Source organism: Arachis ipaensis, chromosome B01, assembly GCF_000816755.2.
Source record: "Arachis ipaensis cultivar K30076 chromosome B01, Araip1.1, whole genome shotgun sequence".
In the NCBI taxonomy this organism is placed as follows: domain Eukaryota; kingdom Viridiplantae; phylum Streptophyta; class Magnoliopsida; order Fabales; family Fabaceae; genus Arachis; species Arachis ipaensis.
In genome coordinates this window covers 125,810,616-125,830,911 of record NC_029785.2, presented here as the reverse complement: position 1 = coordinate 125,830,911, position 20,296 = coordinate 125,810,616, and the positions used below count along the sequence as shown (strand labels likewise).

The following is a 20,296-nucleotide window of genomic DNA, read 5'->3' as shown; positions in this document are numbered from 1 at the left end:
ATAAATTCGAAATAGACGTGATACCATTCTCTTTTTCTGAAGGTCTACAAAAGGGCACAAGTCCCAAGTTCCGAATCTCACTTGCAATTTCCGGGAAGCTGTGTTTCACTGCTTTAGTAATACGCGTCTTGGACTTGGAGGATATATTAAAAAACGTTGGTGACTCTGCTCTCTGCTGCTGGAGATGATGGTGCTAAATAAAATACCCAAGCCGCTCCATAATTCTAAATCTTGTTTAATTCTGATTTTTTTCCTAGTTAATATATAAAAGAATTTGGGTATTAAATAAAACTAACTAAAAACTAAAACCAATCCAGTACTATATCACCAAGCCCAAATGTTTCTAGGAGAAAGTGGACAACTAGTAACGGGTTTGAGCAACATGCATGTGATCATAGCGTTGAAGTTTCTTCTTTGATTACACTAACATGGGCACTAACATACATGTGATCAATTGATATAGAAACAGGTAACGCCACTATTAGGGGTTACAAAAAATAACCAAATTATGGTTAATTGGTTAAAAAATCATAATCACATTTTAGTTAACCACTTTAATAAAACAATTTTAAAGATCATATCTATATTATTAAAAAATAATTAACCAAAATTAAATTTTAAAAATCAATTTTTAAATTTTCTAATAGATTAATAACTAATTTTATTATATAAAATCAATTTAGTTAATTAACTAAATTATATTTTTAGCTAACTTAAAAATAAGTTTGATTTTTGGATTAACCAAATCATGTACCGACCTAGCCACTGTGCCACAAATTTGTACCAAACCTTGCGTTAACTTTCCCGGACAACGTAGATTCTTTGTTATGCTTTCTCCGCACCACCTTGCCCAACCTAGAAACGCGATTTCTCCTCCCCCTGTGAGCAAATCACATTCTTCCAACAAGAACATTTCTTTGGTTGCACCCTCAAATCAATCAATCAGTCATGTAACAGCTGCACTTCTAGGCTCTAGCATAATCTTAAACATACGTAACAACGGAAATGTAGCACGGGATTCAGGTACCATCCTTAACTAAGTATTTCTCATTTATACCTTTCTGTGTTAGTATATAAACTTGAACAACAAGAGTCGTACAAAAGAGAACAAGAGAAAACTGAATAACAAGAGTTAAGATTACAGTGGTTTATATTAAAGATTTAAAGGGTGCTACAACCATTAAAACACATACATGTATGTATAAACCAACCGATGAGGCAGTGACATGTTTCAAACTTAAAATTTATTACAACAAAGGAGAGATGGCGCATTTACGGTGTATTAATGTTAACAGGTGATGAAGAGACCCCATCTGCCAACTGCTGGACTTACCCTGCAGAGAAAAAAACTAACAGAATGAAGCAAAATCCACCCAGTATATGTTCTTCAGTCATCCTTCTTTTGATCTTACATACTCTGATATGGAGAACTTCACTTAAAACCTTCAAGCCCGAGAAAATAAAAGGTACAGTCTTCAATATTAACAGCAAACAGCGTGTGTTTTGTTACTCATCATTTTCACTCTTCCCCGTGAGCCATATACTCGCTCAAGAAGGTATCATTCCAGATCATCAACCGGTTTTGGCCGCATACCTTGCCCTTCTTTTTCTTGCTTACAGAGTCAATTTGAATCCTTGTGACAGGAAGTCATCCCTGTAAAGAATATATGTAAGCATAAAAATATAACAGAAAGAAAAGTGAGCCTGGTGGGAGGCAGTGAAAAATAAGATCGTCCCACTGGTTCCGCTGGAAATTAATTATAGACTAAATTCAGGGTAGTTCTTTGAAGATGTAGACGTCATGTAGTATTCAGAACATCCGATATTTAACAATATGGACATTTGAGGTTTATAGCTTATTTTTTAAAATCACCAATTCAAACTTGAAAAGCTAGTTCCGTTAACTATGCAATTATCATTGGATCTAACTAGAAATCTAGAATCATAGTCCATGTTTGTCTTGGCATTGAAAAAGTAGCCCAGTTAATGAATTGAAGCATGCAAACCAAGTCTCAATTCATTTCAAATATGCTCAATAAAATTGAGCTGAGCTATGTCCCAACTCCCAAAGCCCAAACATGATTTTAGCCTCAACTTGTGTTAGTAAGGTAATATAGTTTATGTTTAAAGTAATGAGCTAATGATACATCCTCTAAGCCATACTAACCCAAACTCCTAAATATCATCCTAATGGAACTTAACAAAAGAAAGTATTGAATGAAAGAGTAAAAACATTTAATTTAATACATAGTAAATGTAAAAAGCATTCAAAACTTTCGATGTCTAGTAATTAGGCAGATGTGTTAGGAGGGTTTTATCATTCTTCTTGATTCTAAGTGACTAAACCATGGTTTGCACACTATTATCTCATTATAGGAATACTAATATTATATGTTGACTAAACGGGAGTTGGACTTTCAAGTCAAGTCACAAGAAGACAGGGTCAAACAGTACAGCTAATACCCTGAAGGAGGCGCAAATAAACTTTTTATCTTTTTCTTTTCATTTTCTTTCCTTTCAAAGGAAATAAGAAAATAGAGAGACTCAATTTCAAAACTCAAAACTGCCATAGTAAGTACCTTCTCCTCCTGCCCTTGTCGTCTCCATGTTTCTGCTTAGCGCCGCCATCACTTTTAATTAGTAACGTTGGTGGGACAAGGGTTCCCACATAAACGGTCGCTTCAATCAAATGGGGCATTCCCGGTATTTTAGCTTCACTAACCACCTTGTCTTTGAGGCTATACCAGCATAGCTTCTTGTGGTCGTGTTCCATCAGAACCCTGTCACCATCACCCGAGTAAGCCAATGGCTTCACAGATTTCAACGATCTCAAGTTATGATGCTCCGTCAAGCTGAACAGTTTGCACCAAGAATCTACCGATCCATACTCCTCCATTACCCAGACATCAATCCTCGTACTCCCACGATGTTCCACCATGCAGAGGCACCCTCCCAAGAGCGACACATCCATCTCGAAGTTCCCATTAACATTTCCAGTTTCCGGCAGCGGAACTTCACTGAAACTCTCCAATCTCAGATCGAAGGCGACAATCAAATCGGGCTGATCCGGTTCGAGTTTCCTAGTCACGACCCAGTGCAACGCGCCACCGACGAAAACCCCCATCGTACGCGCGCAACAGAGGCCATAGGGCATGTTTGGGAGGCTCTTCCAGGAATCGACTCTCAAGCTGTAAAGCTTCACGTGAGAATAGAAAGTGCGACTGTGCAGGTCAACGAAATACGAAATCCTCACCAATTTGTAATCTTCGCCGAAGGAATCGTAGCCGAATCCGTAGACGCGCGCTGCAAAGAGCGTGGTGTCACGCTCTCGGCGCTCCGCTGGAAGGTAAGGGAGGAGGCGATGCTTCCTAATGTTAGGGTTCCAGAGAGCGATGTCTTCGGCGACGTTGCAGAGGCATAGGAGGCCGTTGCAGGAACCGAGGACCTTGATGCTGTTGCTGTAGCACATGAGCGGGTGGTTGAGCTCGATTGCCCTGTCTAGGGTTCCGAGATTGACCTGGTAGAGTTCGGAGTCACGGCGGAGAACTAGAGTGGAGTGGGAGTGGGAGCTGAGGGAGGTGCGAAGGTGGAGGAGGATGAAGTGAGTGCTGTCGATGAGGGAGCGCCATGACTTGCACGTGCATCGGAAGCGGATTAGGGAGTGGACCGGTAACCGGGAGAGTATGTCGGTGATGACCTCCGGCGGAAGAAGATCCGCCATGACTGGGTTGGATTGGCGATGGTGAATGAAGAAGATGAAGAACGGTGGTTCTCTGCATCTAGTGATGCTCCTGTTTCTTCCAGAAGATTCTCATAATCTCGAATTGGTTTGTGTTTGTAACTTTGTGTGTGGGCTAGGGTTTCTCCCTTACTCTGTTGAATTTCGGGTGGCGGAGAAAAAAACCTCAACCTACGCACCTAACGCCACTTTTATTTAATTATCTATCTATCTATCGCTTTTGTCCTTTTTCCTTTGCAAAATTATGAGTAAAATGAAAAATTACCAGCACCGTGTATTGCAAAGTTAGTGAAAGGAAATAAGGAAAAAAGGAAAGAAAAGAAAAAGTAAGGACTCTCCGAGTCTCTTGACTTGAACAGGTGAATGTCTTCGATTAATTTATTTATTTCATGATTGGTTAGAATCAAGCAAGAGATAAAACGAATATAATTAATTCAGTAATTGTATGTATGCTTACTTATCTTTATAGTTTTTTTTATGATTGGCCATATAATTTTATTTATTTATTCTTTTTGTTCGTATTTAAATTAAGTGAAATTTTTACCTTTTTAACTTTGATATTCTTTCACATCTTATTTTAAATTATTGTGACCAATTGTTTTTCTAGAGTTTCAACTCAAGAATTCGATCTTATTTAACAAAGTACTAAAAAAGTTAAAACATGAGAAGAGGTTGATCTAAATCAATCAAGAGAATTCATGAATATTTTAGTGAATGAGAAGGAAAATTTCTGACTTCGTAGAAGAATTTTTTCTTTACCGTCTATGGTACGCAGATGGACTAAGGCAATTTCTCTTTCGATGAGGTAGATGAAGATGAGCCTGACTCTGAAAATCGTTGGTATAACGAAGAGGAACTCCTTCTAAAAAAGAACAAGTTGTTTGACCCGTGCCCAAGTATTTCTGTGTCCAAAGAAGAATTTGAAGAATGGTGTAAATCATAGAATACGATACTCATTGTAAAAGTGCTAGGGAAGAGAGTAAACCTTGTTTTATGGAGCAACGACTCAATAGGAACTAGGTCAAGAAATGTACGATAAATGTTATTGATTTGGAAGACTCAGATGAGGAAGACTACTCGCATGCCCTTCTCGGAGGACCGTGGATGATAGCAGGTCATTATCTAATAGTGCAACGTTGGAGACCATTCTTTTTATCCTCGAAAAATCAAGTTAAAAAGACTGCGGCTTGGATTCGCATACCAAATCTACCTATTGAGCTTTATAACCAACGCTTTTTATGGAGAGTAGGCTCTGTCATTGGCACTATGTTAAAGATTGACCGAGTTACCTTAATCCATTCTAGAGGAAGGTTTGCTAGAATTTGTGTTGAGATTGATCTCTTTAAGAAGTTAGTTCATCGGATTTCAGTTTTTGGTAGTACTCTCAACATTGAATATGAAGGATTGCACTTGATTTGTTTCTCTTGTGGCAAATATGGTCATAGATTAGATCAATGTACTGAAACTTCAATTAGTGAAGAAGTCCAAAAAAAGACGAGCACTGACGGCGTGCAAGCGACCGTGGAAGCTGACATAAGTCTGACTGAGAGTGAAGATCATGCCATTAAGGGAAAAGATTCTAATTCCAATCCTATAAGGAAAGAAAATCAAGACCCTCCAAATTTTGGTCCTTGGATGATGGTGAAGAGGCAAATTCGAAGAAAATCAGGTTTAGAATTTAAGGGATCTCGTATTATGAAGGATAACCAATATAATATGGGAGGTGCTAAAAATAAAAAAAAATGGTTCAAGATTTGATATTTTAAGTGAGAAAGATAATGAGAATCAACATAATATCAATATGCATGAAGGTGTTACGTCTAACATGCATGATGGGCCAAGAATGGATGTTTTTTCTCAATCCAACAAAAGAGTCCAACAACCCATTCAAATTAATAAGAAGGTTCCCGGCCTAATACTGATAAGAATGTCCAAGGTAGCCAATGCCCCCCAAAATGGATGATGCTATTACCCCGCTACAAGACTCGTCTTCCTTGGTTGGGATTTCAGAAAAAGAGAGTATGGAGATGGTTATGTTGGAGTACATGCGCAGGTTCCAGAAGGAAGAAGGGGAAGCCTTTGAAGCCTCCAAATCGGGCAAGCATATTCTCGACAAATTCATGGTTAAAAAAAATTTTCTCACTCACATCCCAAACCATCAATCCGAAGTGGTGGATATGGTGGTGGTTGATGATGCTTCAGCTATGGAGACCCGCAAGAAAAACCACCCAAAACTTCTGTTGACGGTAAGAGAAAATCCTTTAGTTCTCACGGTGAAAATGGTGGCGAATGTCCAATTGTGATTTTGGTCTCTTTAATCCTTTCTCTTTCTCTGTTTTCATGAATCTTATTGCTTGGAATTTTCACGGTATTGCCGGTAAAATATTTTCTTCTCTCATTAGAGATATCAAAGGAGAATTTGGGGTTACCTTTCTGATTCTCCTTGAAACCCATGTAAGTGGTGATCGTGGTGCCAAGATCAGAGACATGTTGAGCTTTGATAAATATATTGTAGAAGAAGCCAGAGGTTATTTAGCGGGTATCTGGTGCCTTTAGTACTCTAGCTTATGGCAAGTGGATATTCTTCAAATCAACCCTCAATTTATTCATATGAGAGTACAGGTTAGTACCTTAATCCTTGGCTTTTGACTGCGGTTTATGGGAGCCCCCAAAGGCTACTGCGCAAAAATCTTTGGAGTAATTTGAGTTCCATAAGTTCCAACATAAATCTTTCTTGGTGCGTAATTGGGTACTTCAATGCTATTCTTCATAGTTTTGAAAGAAAGGGAGGGTCTAATTCACAAAACAATGGAGCTTGTGCTGAATTTCAAGCTTGTGTGTCTGATTGCGGTTTGATTGATACGTGCTTCAAATATTCGTAATATGAAGAGTTCAAGTGTTATTTAGAAGATATTAATTTACATTTTTAGAATGTCTTAATTTAATTTGATATGTTTTAATTTTGTTTATTTAACTACTAGATTGGGCCTTATGTTTATGGGTTTTAGGGTTTTCTTTGTTTTAACCTAATAAGAGGTTATAAATACCTCCTAAGCTATTGTAGTCGTAGTATAGAATGATTTAGAGGTTTTGAAAACCCCTTTTTGGTTTCGTGATGAAACCATGGTGTGGACAATTGAGGTTGAGGAGTCCCTCTCTTATTGCATCAGGGAATTGGGTATAAGGTTGAGGAGTCCCTTCGATTCAATTTCCAAACTATGTCATTGGTAAGTTAGGTTGAAGAGTCCCTTTCTTGTTGCGTTAAAAAATTGGGTAGAAAGTAGAGTGGTTCTCTTTGTACTCAATTTCAATCTATCATTTTTATTTCTATTCAATTTCAATGTATTCTTTTTTATTCAGTTTGAATCCTTATCTTCTTGTTTATCTTTTATTTCTTTATCATTTGGTATCAGAGCTCAGGTATTAGATTAATTCTTATTAATCTATATTTATTCTTCTTTTATCATAAAAAAAAGAGTCCAGTGTCTGTCACATCTTTTTTTAAGTTTTTGTGTTCTTGTTTTCTGTTTTTGTTTCATTAGTGTTGATTTATTGTTTAAAAAAAAGCATACAGTGCAAAAAAAAAAAAAAGAAAAAAATATACCAAAAAGAAAAAAAAATTATCTTCTTTGTAATTATTGTCATTTTCATATACTATTTTTTTTACCTACAAGATTCGAGGACGAATCTTTTTTGAAGAGGAGGAGAATGATACGTGCTTCAAATATTCCTGATATGAAGAGTTCAAGTGTTATTTAGAAGATATTAGTTTACATTTTTAGAATGTTTTAATTTGATTTGATATATTTTGATTTTGTTTATTTAATTACTAGATTGAGCCTTATGTTTATGGGATTTAGGATTTTCTTTGTTTTAACCAAATAAGAGGTTATAAATTCCTCCTTAGCTATTGTAATCGTAGTATAGAATGATTTAGTTTAGAGGTTTTGAAAACTCCTTTTTGGTTTCGTGATGAAACCATGGTGTGGACAATTGAGGTTGAAGAGTCATTCTATTATTATATCAGGAAATTGGGTAGAAGGTTGAGGAGTCCTTTCGATTCAATTTTCAAACTATGGTGTTGATAAGTTAGGTTGAGGAGTCCCTTTCTTGTTGCGTCAAGAAATTGGGTAGAAAGTAGAGTGATTCTCTTTGTACTCAATTTCAATCAGTCCTTTTTATTTCTATTCAATTTCAATGTATCTTTTTTTATTCGGTTTTAATCCTTATCTTCTTGTTTATCTTTTATTTCAATGATACATGTTTTAAATGTTCGTGATATGAAGATTTCAAGTGTTATTTAGAAGATATTAGTTTACATTTTTAGAATGTCTTAATTTAATTTAATATATTTTGATTTTGTTTATTTAATTACTAGGTTGGGCCTTATGTTTATGGGCTTTAGGGTTTTCTTTATTTTAGCCTAATAAGAGGTTATAAATACCTCCTTAACTATTGTAGTCGTAGTATAGAATGATTTAGAGGTTTGAAAATTCCTTTTTGGTTTCGTTATGAAACTATGGTGTGGACAATTGAGGTTGAGGAGTCCCTTTGATTCAATTCCCAAACTATAGCATTGACAAGTTAGGTTGAGGAGTCTCGTTCTTGTTGCGTCAAGAAATTGGGTAGAAAGTAGAGTGATTCTCTTTGTATTCAATTTCAACCTATCTTTTTTGTTTTTATTTCAATTACAATTTATCTTTTCTATTCAATTTTAATTCTTATCTTATTTATCCATTTATTTCTTTATCATTTGGTATCAGAGCTCAAGTATTAGATTAATTCTTATTAATCTATATTTGTTCTTCTTCTATCATAGAAAAAGAGTCCAGTGTTTGTCACATCTTTCTTTAAGTTCTTGTGTTATTATTTTCATTTGCGTTTCGCTATTGTTTTGTCATTATTGTTGATTTTATTGTTTGAAAAAAAGCATACAGTGTAAAAAAAAAAAGAAAAATATACAAAAAGGGAAAAAAACTATCTTCTTTGTAATTATTGTCCTTTTCATATACTATTTTTCACTTACAAGATTCGAGGATGAATCTTTTTTGAAGAGGAGGAGAATGATTCGTGCTTCAAATGTTCGTGATATGAAGAGTTCAAGTGTTATTTAGAAGATATTAGTTTATATTTTTAGAATATTTTAATTTAATTTGATGTATTTTGATTTTGTTTATTTAATTACTAACTTTGGCCTTATGTTTGTGGGTTTAGGGTTTTCTATATTTTAACCTAATGAGAGGTTATAAATACCTCATAAACCAGGGTAGTCGAATACAGAATGATTTAGAGGTTGAAAATCCTTTTTTGGTTTTGTGATGAAACCATGATGTGGACAATTGAGGTTGAGGAGTCCCTTCGATTCAATTTTCAAACTATGGTGTTGACAAGTTAGGTTTAGGAGTCCCTTTTTTGTTGCGTCAAGAAATTGGGTAGAAAGTATATTGATTCTCTATTTATTCAATTTCAACCTATCCTTTTTGTTTTTATTTCAATTACAATTTATCTTTTGTATTCAATTTCAATTAATGATACATACTTCAAATATTTGTGATATGAAGAGTTCAAGTGTTATTTAGAAGATATTAGTTTATATTTTTAGAATGTTTTAATTTAATTTGATTGAAGGTTGTGGTAGGCTTAGAGAAGGGGGGTTGAATCTATGCCTTCCTTTTGGTTGCTGTTATTACCCTTTTAAAACAGATTTGCAATTCTGATTCTGTTTGAACTCAGCAGCGGAAATTTATGAGACAATTTATTTTTGTCTCATGAATATCAGAAAACAGAACACAGCAGAGAAGAGAAAAGCTAACACCAGCAAGTATCCTGGTTCAGTTGCCTTGTGCTATGCAACCTACATCCAGTCTCCTCCACAACTATGGAAGAATTTCACTATAGTTAACAGTATTACATACACCAATAACACAGGATTGAACCAATCCTTTCACACTCAAGTTCTAACCTAATTTGACATTGGCTATGCTAATACCTAACTATACCTCTTAGTGCTAACCCAACTAAGAAAGGGATACCTTACAGGTATAAGATACAAGACATAAACACACCTAAAGAAATCTGAAAATTACTCTAGGCTTTTCTCTCAAGTGTTTCTCTCAGCCTTTTTCCACTCATGGCTTTTACTTGAGTTTTCTCACAATGCCTTTTCTCACTAGAAATTACAGAAAGATAAACATAGAAAAGTATATTACAATCTGTAAAACATGAAGGAGATTGACTTCATCAACAGCCTCTGTGCTATGCGAAAAACCAGATTAGCAAGCCTCTGATTTAGTTCTTCATACTGGCGGAATACACCTTTGATTAGGTTACACTGTCCAGTTAGTTGAACTTCTTCAAAGAGCTCTCTCAGAACAAAACCTCTATTCACTGGTTTTCTCTCCTTGCTTCCTGAATGAACAGCAAGCTTCTTTTATCTCCTTTCATGTGGCTGAGTTCTTCTTCCAAGGTCAACACCTTGAGCCTTGAGCTTCAACAACCCACCAGCTCACTTTTTCTTCTCAAGTATCAAAGTAGAACCTTTGCTTCTGACTTCTCCAACTTGACCGAAAGTCATGTAGGAGTAACCGAAATTTTCTTCCAATGGTCAACCAAATCTGAACCATAGAAATGCAACTTGGTCCCCAAGAATCTCTTGTGACCGTGGATTTGTAGCAGAATAGGGCAGAGATCAACTTTCCTTTGAATGCCATTTTCGGATAGTGCAGAGAGTTGGGAAGAAGGGATGAAGATCTGATGCATGCAAGATGAGATGGATTACCTTTAACCTAAGCTTGATTTGGATTAGATTTTCTGCTTTAGCTTCTGTGCTTCAAGCTTAGTTTTTTCTCTTTCTTGCTTCTTTGGTTACTGGCTTATGGAGGAAGCTTTTCTTCTCTTTCTTACTTTTTGTGAAGTTTATTTGACTTGGTCAGAGAGTAGAAGAATGTTGCACTTCAAGAGGGAGAAGACTTCAATCTTAAAAAAGAAGCCTTGTGAGATGGATACGGGTTTGGATTGAATTTCCATAAAGCAACCCGGTTGGCCCATCAGATCCTTTGGCTTTGTTTCTTTTGGGCTGAGCTTGATTATTTTCCCATCAGCCTTGTTATATTTTTATTATACCATTTGGGCTGCTTAAAAATGAATTTGGCCTGCAACACAAAATAAATAATTAGCAACATATACTTATTAATTTGAACAACTCTAATTATTTATTTTGCCAAAAATAATGTTTGTCATCACTAATTAATTTAGTTAATTTCTTAACTCAACAATCTCCCCCTTGATGACAAACATGATTTAAGCAAATAATCAAAAAGGAAGTAAATGAGTTTGAGTAAGGTTTAGAAACTCCCTTTGATTTTTGTCATTTGCTTTTATGTTGCTCCCCATTTTCTTTTCAAAAATTGCTCCCCCTGGATTTATGCTTTCCTCTTTATTCCTGTTTCACATTGTTCTTAAAGAGAGCATAATAAAGAGCTATGCACAATTTATCTTGTACAGGGAATATCAAATGAGCAACATCACATAGTCAGCCCAATATCAAGCTAATATTATCAGCATCAGTATTCAACATGTAGAATTAAATTTTAGTGCAGCAATTTGACAAAAATTTCAAAAGAAAAACTGATGGCTGCATCAATGCCAAAGTATGCTTATCCCCAAAATATGCTTATCCTACTATTACTCCCCCTTTTGTCATCAAGGGTGGACGACTGGCAAGATCAACAAAAACATCACTATAAACCCTGCAAGAAAGGTTAGTGCCCAGTCCAAAATACTAACTAAACTACCAAAGGTGCAGTAATATCCAGAGTTATTACAGTCATCCAAAAAGAAACAGTTCAAAAGTACTAAAAGAGTAGAATTCATGAGACAAAAAGAAAGCAGCAACAACAGTTTTTATGATACAATTCTTAGGCATCAGAACCATTTCCCTCCGAAGCAGCTTCCTCTTCAGCATCCGTGCCAATGTCTTCATCATTTTGAAGGTTGTCAATGAAAGTCATAAGTACAGCCACCCTATCCCTTGATTTCTTCAGAAAGTTCTCATGCTTGCTAGCCAGCTTCCTTTTCTCTTTGCTCAATTCAATCAAGTGATTCAATTGGGAGACAAACTCTTGAGCAACATCCCTGACCACATTCAGCAGAGTGGATTTCTTCCTAGTGGAGATGGAAGTACCCTCAGTGGAAGGAGCAGTAGAATCATCTGGAATGAACTCTTCATCATCATCATCTAGAACCACTCTCTCAGATCGAGTTGGTCCTTTTTGCTGTTTCACTGAACCACCCCCTTTTAGGTATGAATGTCTGTTTTCATAATCCTCATTTGACAGGTCAACACCAAAATTCTCAAGTATGCAAGTTAAAAACATGCCATAAGGTAGTGCTTTATCTTTTATACTTCTAACAGAATCAAACATGTATCTAGCCATCAAGTAGGCAAAAGAGATTTCTGTTTTAGAGATTAGGGCATACAAAACAAGTGTGTCAGTGTAAGAGACCCTTTGATATGAACCACTTTGAGGAATCAAGATGTGATTAACAATTCGGTGCAACTGAGCACGTTCATATCCCAGGGCTTTGTGAGTGGGTGTGATGCCATCAATTAGGGAAACATGTTCACAAATGTGAGCCAAAGCATCATGGTAAGAAATACCAACACCTTCATCTCATTTCACAGAGGTATAAGCACACGGCCCAACATCAATGTACTTCAAGGAGTCACTGATAGTTTCATTATTCAAGATAATGTCTCTACCCTTAACATACGAATGCACACTTCCTTCATGGTAAGTCATGTTTGCATAAAATTCTTTGACCAACTGAGGATATACAGGTTTTTTTATTTTGAAAAGGTGATTCCAGTCTAAAAATTCCAAATTTTCAACAAAAGAAAAACCTTTCTTTTTCAAATCAGGTAAATCAGCCAGAAAAGATGGACATAGAGTACGATACTGAACGACTCCCTCATAAAAATCATGGTTCATGGCAGATTTAAAACGATGGGGGTTAAAGTCTGAGTGAGATGTCATGTAGTGTGATTTGTGAGCAAAAGGATCAATGTCTGGTTCTCTAACAGATGTGAGAGGGCGATGAGGGTTACCTCTTTGTGATCGAACAGGGACAGACCTTGACTTAGGTTTTGCTGTCTCAGGAACAGGTTCTGCAACAGCAGGACGCTTCCCTTTGGATGAGCCAGGTTTCGAAGAGCTCGGTTTGGAGGGCGTCGTCTTAGGTGGTGGCGTCGGCTTGGCAGGAGCAGGGTACCTTGGTGTAGTCTTGGTTCGCGCCATGGGTGCAGTGTGAGGAGGAGAGGAAGGAGGAGATGGTGAAGGTGTGAAGGTGCGGTCTTGGGAGCGAGTGGAGGGTTTGGATGGAAGTTTATACACCTTTTCTCGAGGAGGCTTGTGTGCTATGGTTTTCTTCCTCATTTGGTTAGTTTCAGTCTTTTGAGGAAAGAGAAGCAGTAAAGTGAGTGGGAAGAAACCGAAGAGTGTGTGGAGAAGTTATGGAGGGAAGAGAGGGAGTGTTGGTAACCGTACCCAAAAAGTGGATTTCCAAAACCATGCAACTGCATCACCATTTGAAAAGACTTGAAAAGACATGACCTCATTTAAGAAAGATTTTATTTGATTTTAAAAATTAAAAGGGAAGTTAATTTTAAAATTTGAGAAAAACAACAAAATTAACCTGAAAAACCTTTTTGGGCCAAAATTAAATCCTCTTGAAAACCTTTTGGGCCACAAAACATTTATTGAAAACCTTTTATGAAACACACAAGTCATCAAAAATAACAAACAAGATTGTAACATTCATGTTAGGGCCTTGAAGTGATATGAGATTAATGAAACTCATTTGGACCACTCTTGATCTGAATATTGAGGTTGGCCCAGATTGAGGTTCATTTGAAATAAGCCCAGAACACGCTGACTTGATGAAAAAGTTCATCACCTGCCCAGAATTGTCTCATGCCTATTTATGAGACAAAAAGCTCCAGCAAATACATCAGCATTTTTCAAACAAAGAATCATAACTCAAGATTCCTAGACAAGTCCTAAGCATGCAGAATCTATCCTCAGCTAATGGTTTTGTAAAAATATCTGCTAATTGCTCCTCTGATTTAACAAATTGAATACTAATATCCCCCTTTTGGACATGTTCTCTTATTGAGTGAAATTTCACTTCAATATGTTTAGTCCTAGAGTGCAAAACTGGATTTTTAGAAATATTAATGGCACTCATATTATCACACAGCAGAGGAATATTTTCAGCATTTAATTTGTAATCAGCAAGCTGCGTTTTCAGCCATAAGAGCTGAGAACAACAAGAAGAAGCAGCTATATACTCAGCCTCTGCAGTGGAAAGGGCCACTGTTGGTTGCTTCTTACTTGACCATACATTTAAGGACTTCCCAAGGAAGCAACATAAACCCGAGGTGCTCCTCCTATCAACTCTATCACCAGCAAAATCTGCATCACAATAACCAACTGCAGAAAAATCATCAATCTTAGGATACCAAAGACCAAAATTGGATGTGCCATGAACATATCTAATGATCCTTTTAACTGCAGAAAGATGTGACTCTTTTTGTTTGGATTGGAACCTAGAACACAATCCAACACTTTGCACAATATCGGGTCTAGAGGAAGTTAAGTACATAAGAGAGCCAATCATTCCTCTATACCTAGTCTCATCAACATCTTTCTCAGTTTCTTCCTTATCCAATTTAGAATTAGGATGCATGGGAGTTCCCATGGGTTTGGCATTTTCCATACCAAATTTCTTAACTAATTCCTTGGCATACTTCTCTTGATGAATGAAAATACCTTTTTCAGTTTGTTTAATTTGCAGCCCAAGGAAGAAATTAAGTTCACCCATCATACTCATGTCAAATTCACTTGTCATGAGTTTTCCAAATTCAGAACAAAGGGATTCATTTGCTGATCCAAAAATAATGTCATCAACATATATTTGGACTAGAATAAAAGAATCATTAGAGTTCTTGATGAATAGAGTTGTGTCAGTGGTGCCTCTTTGAAAACCATTTTTCAAAAGAAAAGAGCTAAGTCTCTCATACCAAGCTCTAGGAGCTTGTCTTAAACCATAGAGAGCTTTAGATAGTTTGAAAACATTATCAAAATGCTCTTTATTTTCAAAACCAGGAGGCTGCTCCACATACACTTCTCTATCTATCACTCCATTCAAAAATGCACATTTCACATCCATTTGGTATAAATTAAAACCACAAAATGCAGCATAAGCTAAGAGAAGTCTTATGGCTTCCATTCGAGCAACAGGGGCAAAGGATTCATCAAAGTCTATTCCTTCTTCTTGGTCATATCCTTGAGCCACTAGCCTTGCCTTGTTCCGTGCAATGCTACCATCTTCTCTCAACTTGTTCCGAAAAATCCACTTGGTGCCCGTCACTTTCTTTCCACTTGGCCTTGGAACCAAAGTCCATACTTGGTTCTTTTTAAACTCAAGAAGCTCATCCTCCATAGCTTTAACCCAAGAAGGGTCACTAAGTGCTTCCTTGACGTTTTGAGGCTCTATTTGTGAAAGAAGGGCAATGTTTGATCTTTCATTTGCCTTTCTAGTGGAAGACCTTGTTTGCACTCCATGAGAGACGTCCCCAATGACAAATTCCTCAGGATAATTCTTCAAGAATCTCCATTCACGAGGTCTGGTGGACTTGGAGGCAGATTCATTCACCAAGGGATTCTGAACGCTGCTGACTGCAGGATTTCCTTCAGATTCATGAGACAAAATGGAATTGTCTCTTGAATTCTCAGCATTAGCAGTTTCTGGTTCAGCTTGTCCAGAACTCTTTTTTTCTGGATTTTGAGCAGCTTCATCTTCCTTTTGAGCTTGATTTCCTGCATCACAATCTTCTAAAATGCTTTGTACCAAGTTAGTATCACAAAATGTAACATGTATGGACTCCTCAATAATCCTAGCATCTTGATGATACACCCTATATGCTTTACTAGTTGTGGAATATCCTACGAATAAACACTAATAAGCCTTTGGATCAAATTTACCCAAATTTTCTTTGTTATTTAAGACAAAGCATTTGCATCCAAAGATGTGTAAGTAATCTAAGTTTGGTGGGTAGCCTTTCCAAAGTTCATAAGGGGTTTTCTTTAAAAATTTCCTTATGATTGTTCTATTTATAATGTGGCAAGCTGTGTTAACCGCTTCAGCCCAAAGAAATTTTGGAACATTACTCTCACAAAGCATAGCTCTTGTCATCTCTTGTATGCTTCTATTTCTTCTTTCCACAACACCATTTTGTTGTGGTGTTCTTGGACAAGAGAAGTTGTGAGATATTCCAAATTCCTCACAGAAGGATTCAAACAAATTATTTTCAAATTCAGTTCCATGATCGCTTCGTATAGAAGAGATTTTCAAATCCTTTTCATTTTGAATTTTCTTGCAAAAAGGTTCAAAGGCCGAAAAGGCTTCATTTTTGTGTGCAAGAAATAAAATTTTTCATTAACAACACAGCATTCAATCTTTTTGAAAACAACTAAATATCCTAAATCGCACAGCTGACTTATACTCAAAAGATTGTGCTTTAAACCACAAACCAAAAGCACATCATCAATGAAAGTAGATTGCTCATTACCTACTTTTCCAACAGTAATGATTTTACCTTTACCATCATCTCCAAAGGTCACAAAACCTCCATCATACTTATTTAGTTTGATGAAGTAGGTTGACCTTCCAGTTATGTGCCTTGAACATCCACTATCCATGTACCACATGTCCTTTTTGTTCTTGGATGCTAGGCAAATCTGCATGATGAGTTTCAAGTAGCCTTAGGTATCCAAATTAATTTGGATCCTTTGAAGTTAATCCATCTTGGTTGCCCAAGTGCATTGAAATCACAAACAATATTGTAGACTTTGTTTCCTACAACTCTCTTTTCAATGAAGCATTGTACATATGAGTGACCAAATTTCTTGCAATTAACACAATGATTTTCTGGTGTGTGTTGCTGAAACTGATGTGAGTTATATTGCTTGAAATGATTAAAGCTTTGAAATTTTCTGGTTCTTGGAGGAGATACATTTCTTTTGAAAAACTGTTTTTTAATAAAGTTATTCCTCTTTGAAAAAGCATTTTCACCAGAATTTTTTTGAATATTTTTGCCTTTCGAAAATGAGGTTTTGTTGTAAAAAGTTGGTTTCTTGAAAGCAGCCTCATTTTTCGAAATATAACCCAAACCTGTCCGGTTTGAACTCGGTTCAGATTTTGGTGAAGGCTCAATTTCAATTGTGTATTCTTCATCAGATTTTTCTTCACATGTTGAAACATATCCGATACCTGATTTGTTTGGTATGGATTTGGTATTTGATGAAGAGGCCACAAATTTTATAGAGGAAGTGTTAGAAACTATATCTTCCTTGGCTATGTAGCCTAAACCAGATTTTTCAAACAATGGTCTTTGACTTGCAAGTAATTTGTCCAAGTTGCTAGAACCTTGAGCAAATTTTGCTAAGTCACCATTCAGCCTTTTAATCATATCATTTAATCTTTTATTTTCAGCAATTAACTCATGAGAAGGATCCACAATGTGCTTTCCCTTTAATTTTTCAAGTTCAAATTTTAGAAATCTGTTTTCTTCAATGATGTCTAAAGCACATTCAGTTTCCTTCACTTTTTCTTTTAAAAAATCATTTTCAGCTCTTAACACATTTCTTTCAAATCTACACTCATTGTATTTATCAAGCAGTTTTGATGTGTTTAAAGTGAGATCATCAATAATAACATGCAAGTCCTCAATGGTTAAATCATAGTAGTTTACCTCATCAAGATTGTTGTTTCCAGCCATGAAGCAATCTTTGTCATCTCCTTCAGAATCTTCTTCTTCATTTGAGTCATTCTCAAGATCTTCCTAAGCTGTCATGAGTACTCTCTTCCTTTCCTTCTTGCCTTTGTCCTCCTTTTTGAGCTTTGGACAGTTTGACTTGAAGTGCCCAGCCTTCTTGCAATGATGACACGTCACCTTGCTCAAGTCTATCTTTTGCTCCTTTGAACTTGAACCCTTGTATTTGCCCTTGTTTTTCATCATCCTTCTAAATCTCCTAGTAAAAAACAAAAGCTCGTCATCTGAAATACCATCACTAGACTCACTCTCTTTCGGTTCTATTTGTGACTTGAGGGCTATTCCCTTTTTCTTTGAGTCTGTGTTTGTGTGTGTGGCTTCATAGGCAAGGAGTTTTCCTCTCAGCTCATCATAGGTTATGGGACTTATGTTGTTACTCTCGGTTAGGACAGTGGCAGTGTTTTCCCACTCTTTTGTGAGGCTTCTAAGGAGTTTTCTCACCAAGGTTTGTTCTGCATAGTTTGTACCCATAGCATCAAGGTTGTTGATTATGATTGAGAATCTCTCAAATGCTTCATCAATGCTTTCTCCATCCTTCATGCTAAACATCTCGTACTCTTTTCGCAGCATATCAATCCTCGTTTCTTTTACTTGTTTGGTGCCTTCAAGTGTAACCTGGAGTTTTTCCCAGATTTCTTTGGCTGTCTTGCATCTAGACACCTTCCGGTACTCTTCAAAGCTGATAGCACAATGAAGAAGGTTGATTGCTTTATCGTTCAGCTCTATCTTCTTTTTGTCATCTTCATTCCATTCAGCTTCTTCTTTCGGAGTCACCACTCCATCAGCACTTGTTTTTGTTGGGATCTTGGGACCACTCACAACGATCTTCCATAAGTTGTAGTCAATGGATTGGATGAAGATCCTTATCCTTTCTTTCCAGTAGGAATAGTTCTTTCCGTTAAAGAAAGGTGGCCTGTTGTTTGACTGGCCTTCAGTGAGGGTGTAGGCAACTGTGGTTGTGCCCAGATTGTTCGCCATTGGATCTTTGCTCCAAGCGGTTAAGCTTGATTCTTGAGACCTTAGCTCCTGATACCAATTGAAGGTTGTGGTAGGCTTAGAGAAGGGGGGTTGAATCTATGCCTTCCTTTTGGTTGCTGTTATTACCCTTTTAAAATAGATTTGCAATTCTAGTTCTGTTTGAACTCAGCAGCGAAAATTTATGAGACAATTTATTTTTGTCTCATGAATATCAGAAAACAGAACACAGCAGAGAAGAGAAAAGCTAACACCAGCAAGTATCCTGGTTCGGTTGCCTTGTGCTATGCAACTATATTACAATCTGTAAAACATGAAGGAGATTGACTTCATCAACAGCCTCTGTGCAATGCGAAAAACCAGATTAGCAAGCCTCTGATTTAGTTCTTCATACTGGCGGAATGCACCTTTAATTAGGTTACACTGTCCAGTTAGTTGAACTTCTTCAAAGAGCTCTCTCAGAACAAAACCTCTATTCACTGGTTTTCTCTCCTTGCTTCCTGAATGAATAGCAAGCTTCTTTTATCTCCTTTCATGTGGCTGAGTTCTTCTTCTAAGGTCAACACCTTGAGCCTTGAGCTTCAACAACCCACCAGCTCACTTTTTCTTCTCAAGCATCAAAGTAGAACCTTTGCTTCTAACTTCTCCAACTTGACCGAAAGTCATGTAGGAGTAACCGAAATTTTCTTCCAATGGTCAACTAAATCTGAACCATAGAAATGCAACTTGGTCCCCAAGAATCTCTTGTGACCGTGGATTTGTAGCAGAATAGGGCAGAGATCAACTTTCCCTTGAATGCCATTTTCGGATAGTGCAGAGAGTTGGGAAGAAGGGATGAAGATCTGATGCATGCAAGATGAGATGGATTACCTTTAACCTAAGCTTGATTTGAATTAGATTTTCTGCTTTAGCTTCTGTGCTTCAAGCTTAGTTTTTTCTCTTTCTTGCTTCTTTGGTTACTGGCTTATGGAGGAAGCTTTTCTTCTCTTTCTTACTTTTTGTGAAATTGATTTGACTTGGTCAGAGAGTAGAAGAACGTTGCACTTCAAGAGGGAGAAGACTTCAATCTTACAAAAGAAGCCTTGTGAGATGGATACGGGTTTGGATTGAATTTCCATAAAGCAACCCGGTTGGCCCATCAGATCCTTTGGCTTTGTTTCTTTTGGGCTGAGCTTGATTATTTTCCCATCAGCCTTGTTATATTTTTATTATACCATTTGGGCTGCTTAAAAATGAATTTGGCCTGCAACACAAAATAAATAATTAGCAATATATACTTATTAATTTGAACAACTCTAATTATTTATTTTGCCAAAAATAATGTTTGTCATCACTAATTAATTTACTTAATTTCTTAACTCAACATTGATGTATTTTGATTTTGTTTATTTAATTACTATATTGAGCCTTATGTTTGTGGGCTCAGGGTTTTTTATATTTTAACCTAATAAGAAGTTATAAATACCTCATAAATTAGGGTAGTCGAATATAGGATGATTTAGAGATTGAAAACCCCTTTTTGGTTTCGTGATGAAACCATGATGTGGGCAATTGAGGTTGAGGAATCCCTCTCTTATTGCATCGGGGAATTGAGTAGAAGGTTGAGGAATTCCTTCGATTCAATTTCCAAACTATGGCGTTGACAAGTTAGATTGATGAGTCTCTTTTTTGTTGCATCAAGAAATTGG

The 20,296-nt window shown here is 36.6% G+C and overlaps 2 protein-coding genes across 2 annotated transcripts; both read right to left on the bottom strand.

Moving 5' to 3' along the window:
- LOC107636658 (F-box protein CPR30) lies at positions 1,032-4,064 on the bottom strand. Its single transcript, XM_016340156.2, has 2 exons — positions 2,580-4,064; positions 1,032-1,654 (listed from the first exon to the last, which is right to left on the bottom strand). The coding sequence occupies exons 1-2, from the start codon at positions 3,719-3,721 to the stop codon at positions 1,615-1,617; spliced, it is 1,182 nt and encodes a 393-aa protein (XP_016195642.1). The 5' UTR covers positions 3,722-4,064; the 3' UTR covers positions 1,032-1,614.
- Positions 11,656-13,173, bottom strand: LOC107613182 (proteoglycan 4-like). The gene is made up of 2 exons (XM_016315054.1): positions 12,642-13,173; positions 11,656-11,948 (listed from the first exon to the last, which is right to left on the bottom strand). Exons 1-2 carry the CDS (start codon positions 13,171-13,173, stop codon positions 11,656-11,658), a joined length of 825 nt encoding a protein of 274 aa, XP_016170540.1.

Bases quoted from the DNA above. Each gene is read 5' to 3' on its own strand.
- LOC107613182 (XM_016315054.1), bottom strand. From the start codon at position 13,173: ATGAGGAAGAAAACCATAGCACACAAGCCTCCTCGAGAAAAGGTGTAT. The intron at 11,949-12,641 runs GTTTTTCTTTTG...AGTTCATTCCAG, and splicing joins ACCTGATTTGAAAAAGAAAG to ATGATTCTACTGCTCCTTCC.
- LOC107636658 (XM_016340156.2), bottom strand. From the start codon at position 3,721: ATGGCGGATCTTCTTCCGCCGGAGGTCATCACCGACATACTCTCCCGG. The intron at 1,655-2,579 runs GTACTTACTATG...TATTCTTTACAG, and splicing joins GACAAGGGCAGGAGGAGAAG to GGATGACTTCCTGTCACAAG.